This window comes from Pteropus alecto, unplaced genomic scaffold, assembly GCF_000325575.1.
Source record: "Pteropus alecto unplaced genomic scaffold, ASM32557v1 scaffold280, whole genome shotgun sequence".
In the NCBI taxonomy this organism is placed as follows: Eukaryota; Metazoa; Chordata; class Mammalia; order Chiroptera; family Pteropodidae; genus Pteropus; species Pteropus alecto.
The window spans coordinates 1,252,370-1,259,113 of NW_006430057.1; the positions used below are offsets into that span (position 1 = coordinate 1,252,370).

Below are 6,744 nucleotides of genomic sequence, written 5' to 3' on the forward strand. Positions count from 1 at the left end.
TGTCTATATCTGTAGGTGTATATTTGTGTGTTTTTGTGTTACCTGTATTCTATCTCACAAAATACTTCCTTTGAGACTCATATCATGGTCCCATTGAAAATGTTACTTTGCCAATATATTACTAGCATATTTGCTGGTTTCCATTTTTTCCCTCCACCTTCAGTCATTAGAAAAACACCTATATACATAGACTTTGCAAGAGGTGGAATGTCCATGAAAACACTGGCCTGAAACGATGATATAACCCAAGAGTGTCTGTTTTTTTGGTTTTTTTTTTTTAATTCTGAAGGTGCTACCAAATCTAAAAGTTCATTCTTTACCTGTTTTATGTAGCGTAAATGAGATTCAGCAATTCCGTGAATGAAAGACTCGGGTGAAGAGCATTTTGCATTTCCATCACCGGCCAGTTGGGTTGAAGTGCCCCACAGCATTTCGCGGACAGATGGAGGATTCAGGTCTATGTGGAAGTCAGCTGAAATCTTACAATTGTTCTTTATATCAAATAAGGCAAGATTGATAAAAAATGGTTCGACCTGGGAAGGAGGGCAATTCCTTTTTTTTTTTTTTTTGACAATTCCATTTTTAAACTAATAGGTGGAGTGGGGTGAGGGACACAAATTACAAAATAATTTTTTTTATTCCTCAAGTTTCCAGAATTACAGTTCCTGAGTTCAACATTTAGCTAAAAATTGTGTTATAGTTCATTTGCATATAAGAAAGAACACTCTAAATAACAGGCTATCAAATTTTCGCTTTCATCGGATGTAAATAATTTCACAAATTATACATGTTTTAAAATAACTAGAAATCAGAAGTCAAATTGAAAGAACACTAATTGTTCTATGAATAAAATTTAATTCTCTACAGGTTTATTGAAATTACCTGAAAATAATGCCAATATTATATAGTAGAAATACATCTTCCTTTTTGTTATGTTACAGCTTACTGGATTATACATTTCATAAGAACTATGTCATTCAACATCAAATTACTTGACAAAAGCTTTGTTGCCCCTTCAGCAGTTTTGGAAGACATGATTCCTCTCTACAGATGGCATTTGAAAGCTAGTCACAAAGAGAAATTTCATGCCAGATGGCATAAAGATTAACCCTTTACACACAGAAAGTCTGCTAGTGCCTTTCAGCTACTTTTTAGAGAATAAATCATTGTAGATATTTTCCAAAGACAAAACTAGAACCAAAAATCCAAGATGAACACAAAATGCAGTCTCTCTGGCAATATTATATTTATAGTTTCAAGTATTTCTGAGCAACTCAAATGATCTGTGATAGCTAATAATTAGAAATTTCTATGCAGAACAAAATGAATTTACTCTGAGAACAGTGAGCAAGGCTAGCTGACTGCACAGCATCTGTACCCCTGCATGGCTCTGGTGTTCATTACTCATGGCTATAAGCCAATTTCAAGGAAGTCGCATTTTCTAGTAGAGTTCACAAATTTGAGGATTTTTCCAGGTTCTGGGGACATGTCCCTCTTGAGAGCCTACTCTATCTCTATATGAATAGGTAAGACTTTCATAATTCTCCTCAAGATGAAGACACATTTCGGCAAAAGACAGACATGTATGAAATTCTTCCACGCCAAATTTATCAAAACATGTAGCAATGGAATTTTCATCCAGTAAATTAGTTCTCAGTGATAAAAAAGAAAGGAGTTTCCCTAATGCACTGGTTTAAAGGAGGTAGAAGGAAAAGTCATACGTACGTTTGTGGGTGGTCCTTTTGCATTGTCTCCAACTTGACCCAAGATATTGAAAGTTAAATCATGGCAATTTACCAGGAAACGTTTATTGCACTTTTCTTCAAATGGCTTTATATCAGGTTCAATTCCTGAGAAGTCCAACCTCTAAAAGACACATAACATGAATCATTTCCATATGAACTGATTATTAATATTATTATATTAATAATCAGTTCATATTAATATAAACTTATAAGAAAAAATGCAGAATCCAACAGTTCTCTGACCATTCTTCATTTTGAACCCTTCTTATTTTTTCATTCAACAAGTCTTTGTAGAACTTTTAGACTAATGTAAAAACAAAGAAATTCTGGAGGGAGATGATGAGACTCTGATCTAAGGCAATGGACAATTGTGTACCATTATCTACAAAGCCCCATATGACATGAATTCCTACCTCTTCTCACTCCTCTGATCTCATCTCCTACCATTTTTGTATTTCCCTTACCCTCTATTCCAGCCACACTGGCATCCTGTTATTTCTCTAGCACACCAAGAACACTCTCACCTCAGTGCCTTTGTACTGCTGTTCTGTCAGGAACCCTCTTTTCTCACATAGATACATGGCTTATTCCCCCATTTCATTCAACTGGCATTTCCAGAGACCTTCCTTAACTCTCTATTAAAAAAAAAAAAAAAAAGCTGTACACTCTCCAAGAATCTATACTCCCTTTCTTCGATCTAGTTTTCTAACATTATTTTTTAATATTTATTTAGTTGCTAATTGTTTGTCTTCCCACAAAATAAATGTTCCAGGATGATAGGAGTTTTGTTTCTTTTATGACCTGTGCAGAAGGCAAAATAGACATAAGTGGATATGGGAGGCCTCAAAAATTACACAATGGTCTCTACCTAGGAAGATTCAGTAGATTGTGATATTATGAACTTAATTTTGAAATAAAGATGAACAGCATATACAGGGGAGAAAGAATGAGTACAGATGATGAGTTGTTTGGGATGTGTTGAGCTTGAGGTGATGTTAGTAAGTGGTTGGAAAAATAGGAGAGGTCTGGGTTGGAGATCTGGATTTGGGAGTCAGTGGCAACTAGGTTGAGAAGGAGGACAAGATTGGAACACTGGTAGCCACCTACAATTAAATGATGAACAGAGGGAGAAGAGAGGCGTCTGCTTAGGAAACACTGAGCTCAGCTTCTAACAGAGCTGGGGGATGTACCCTGGCCACCATGGATATATAGCTATAGATCTTGGTATTATAAAAGACTTTAAAACTTTAAACATATATATTGGGAGTCAAGAATTCCTACCAGAGAAGGAATCTGTCTTTCCCAAAGAAACTCATAGACTCCTCAACTCACACAGCTCAGGCAACATAAGTTTGTCTGTTAATTCAAAATGTCTGAACAGACTCACATTCTGTTCACAGATGGGAGGGATAGTATAGATTGTGGAACAACTTACTGTACTTTCATTAAGCCCAGGGACATGGTAGGTAGGAAATGATTGGGTGAATATGAGCAGAAAATATTGCTAACATGGAAAACTCAAGCCAAGAAACACAAGAATTTTTCGCAACTGCCAAAGCAACTTAAGTCAAAACAGGTACTATGCCTAAAGTGTTTTGGATAATTATAGCCATTCTGACCTAACCTGTATCACTAACAAAATCCTCCTTAAAAGGGCCTAAAATATGATATTCATACCTGAAAGCACAACTACCCCCCCCCCAATCTATTCATCTACAAAAGGAATACAAATGTGTGGGACTAGACAGCTTCCCCTTGAAGACTTATGTATCTGTGAAGCCAGAAGCGAGTCATTGCCATGGAGATCAATTCTAATTTCTGCCCATTTATCTGCTTTCCTTTCTATCTTATGCAGACAGTGGAATGTGAAGAGAAACTGGATTAAACCACCCCAGCCCCAAAATCTTTTTCCTTCTGATGCCTCTAAGTACAAATGTTGGGACATATGGCCTTCCCTAGCAGTTCAAAGTTAGAGCCACCCTCTTCAGTCAGTAAGTGTTTCTTTATTCTCTAAGATCAATGATAGAAAGCATATCTTTAAACACTGAACTGTGGAAAAAAGAGAAGGCTAATATTATAGGATGGCACTTCACCTAAAAGAGGTACTCAGCACATACAACATGGATTTCTGTGGAGAGACTACCTTCTATACTCAACATTAAGTTCAAATTTTTTTTGTCCTTAAAGTTTCATTGCAATTATGATTTTTTTCTCACTTGTAGATCACTGATAAACAATTCAAACATAAAATTAGTTCAGTTCCATGACCACAAAAACACCACAACACAAATGTTTTAAAGATACTGGATTGAGTTCCAACCACAGTCAATTGGCTTCTTTGTATACAATGAAAGGGGCTGACATGTCCAATTAAAGCTCAATCATGGGGCAGCAAGCTGGTTGGGGGAGGGAGGGAAATAAAGGCTCAGACACGCATGGAACGAGGAAATTTCTGAATAAATATCTTAGAACTAACATTCTGGAAGCCTGCTAAACTTTTTTTAAAAAATCATAACTTACACACACAATGTAATAATGATATGGGGGAAAGTAAAGATGAAACAATTAAGACAAATTTTCCCCAAATTAACTTTATTTTCTCATGTGATATTTTTATTAAAGAAAATTTTCTGCATTATTTACAGACTATATAGTTTTACAATTAAAAAATTGTAATTAGGAAACTATGAAGCAAAAAGAAGACACAAAATCAGTCTTGCCCATGATATACTTTCACAGAGAAAAAAACTGTAATGCTTATATAATGTATACTTTTCTATTTCAAAAAAAAACCCCAAAGATTTTAATTAGAAATCTCAAGTAGAAAAATAAAAAATTCATTTTTGCTCAAATGATTTCCTTTCTCACGAAATTTTTCTGTTAGAAAAAATATTTGTAATAATTAAAAATACTGTAGACTTTTTTATTTAAACAAATCAGCAATTTAATTAGAAAATACCATGAAATTAAATATTAATTGCTTATCTCTTTGTACAGTGCCTCTCATAAAAAAGTTAAAATACACATGTACAAAAACTCACACCACTTTCTTCTAAAAGTGAGTAAGCCAGACATGAAAAATTACCCCAGTTCTACAGGCCTACATCAAAACTGGAAAATAAATCACCTGTCTCATATGACCTGGTGTTCTTCTATATTGCAGATACTCACCGCTATTCGACTACAATTGCATTTAATAGGTGAAAAGAGCACTGACGCCATCTTTAAAGATTCTTGAATTTATCCATTTTGAGGCATGAGATAAAGTGTAAAGAATATAGGGAACTGGGAAAGAAAACCATATATATTCAGTCCTAAACTATTTACATATGTGACAGTCCTTGAGTGAAGTTAGTTGTTAAGCTACCTGTTCAAAGTGAACTAGACAAATATAAAGCAATCAGTACTGCCCAGTGGTGCAAAAATCAGTGATTTCAGCATTTAAAAGATACTGTTTTTTTACGAATAAGCAACAATTCTAGAAAATAAATATATTATTAATACCTGAACTTCCGAATCAAAAGAAAAGAGGTTTTGTCTTCCATCTCCTCTACTGAGTTTGTTCAGCTGTTCAGTTTCTCTTCCATACTAAAAAAAAATTTTAATATGCATTTGTATACAGGCACATATACACCAAACATTATTTCCTTTAAAACAGTATTAAATACCATTTAAATACATAGTTTATGTGAAACTAGCAATCTGACACATATTCGAAAATTTACCCTTCTCCATTTCCATGTACTTAAGATGGGTAAAGAATAAAGAATGCTTTCTTGGTGTAGAGTAACTGCCACTATGGCCCATGATAAGCTACAGCTTAGGTTCTTAGACTCTCTAGGCTCCTCTCATAACATTGAGAATATTGTTCAACCCTTAGTAGTACAAAAAAGGAATCCAAGAGACTTTAGATACAAAAGAGAAATAAACGAAAGAAAAAACACTATCTTTTATATATCTACAGTGCTAGCCATGGAATATTATATACAATTCTGATTCTGCCACTTTAGGACAAATATAATGGACTGTAGAGTCCGGAATAACAAAGAGTCATAGGCGATACATTAAAATCTGTAAAACCACAGAAAGCCTAGATCAGGGGATCATCAGTATGTTCCTAAATTTTGGAGAATAGCTTTGAAGCTTAAGAGAAGGATAATTTCAAAATATAAAAAAATAACTTTTAAACTTGTCTAATTTTATAGTCCAGGAAGAGGAATAAAGTAAAAATAAATAGGCTTGACAAGTATTTAAATAAATGAATGGGTTACTAAACCTTCTAATTACAGCATAAAGTCCATAAAATAAAATATGTAACCCACTAAGTTACGTGTGATAATCACCGCTACACTTTCAAAATTTGCTTACTTCAAACTCCAAAGAGTAGAGTAATTAACGCAAATGATATCCATTCACCAAAATCTTTATCTGATGAAATTATTCATATACACATGTATATGATTTGAATAGGAAATCAATATATACAAATCATTATATTAAACATCATAGTCAACCTGCATCAATAGCCACTTGAAAGAAAAATATTTATTTTATGAATAACATACAGTAAACAAGGCCCTCCATATTCAGATTCAACCAACCACAGATCAAAACTACTTTTTTTTAGGAAGATCTTTGGAAACACAGTGGAATGAGAGACGTCCCCAGATCTCTCTCCTTGAAACAAGCTGAACATCTAAAACTCAACACAAAACACCCGAATTGCACATCAGCATGTCTGAGAATGGGATCTGCGCAGAAGAGCTACCACAGATCAAAACCCCGGGTGCTGGGTGGTAGACTGGGAGAAATAAAGAAGCTGCCTCTCGTAGCTGCCAGAGCTACTTGTAGGAGGAGGGGGAGGGGAGAAGGAGCAACAGGTACTCTGAACAGCCCTGCCTGGGAGAGTTGTGAGCTGCATGCAGCCGGCGGCAGGGCCCAGGCTTCAGGGCATAAAGCAGAGAAGCAGGACGGAAGAAAAACAACAGTTGATTTTTTT

At 35.0% G+C, this 6,744-nt stretch overlaps 1 protein-coding gene across 6 annotated transcripts in view; it reads right to left on the minus strand.

The window, feature by feature from the left end:
* Nucleotides 1-6,744, minus strand: part of DOCK11 (dedicator of cytokinesis 11) — a 137,000-nt gene that overhangs the window by 105,840 nt on the left and 24,416 nt on the right. For 5 of the 6 annotated variants that reach the window (XM_015589404.2, XM_025046149.1, XM_006904709.3 and 2 more), the window contains exons 9-11: nucleotides 5,250-5,333; nucleotides 1,726-1,866; nucleotides 321-533 (exon numbers count right to left, since the gene is read on the minus strand). In XM_015589404.2, coding sequence (XP_015444890.1) covers nucleotides 321-533; nucleotides 1,726-1,866; nucleotides 5,250-5,333 — 438 coding nt within the window. The remainder of the gene's footprint in view (nucleotides 1-320; nucleotides 534-1,725; nucleotides 1,867-5,249; nucleotides 5,334-6,744) is intronic. The other variant, XM_025046153.1, reaches the window with a different exon arrangement.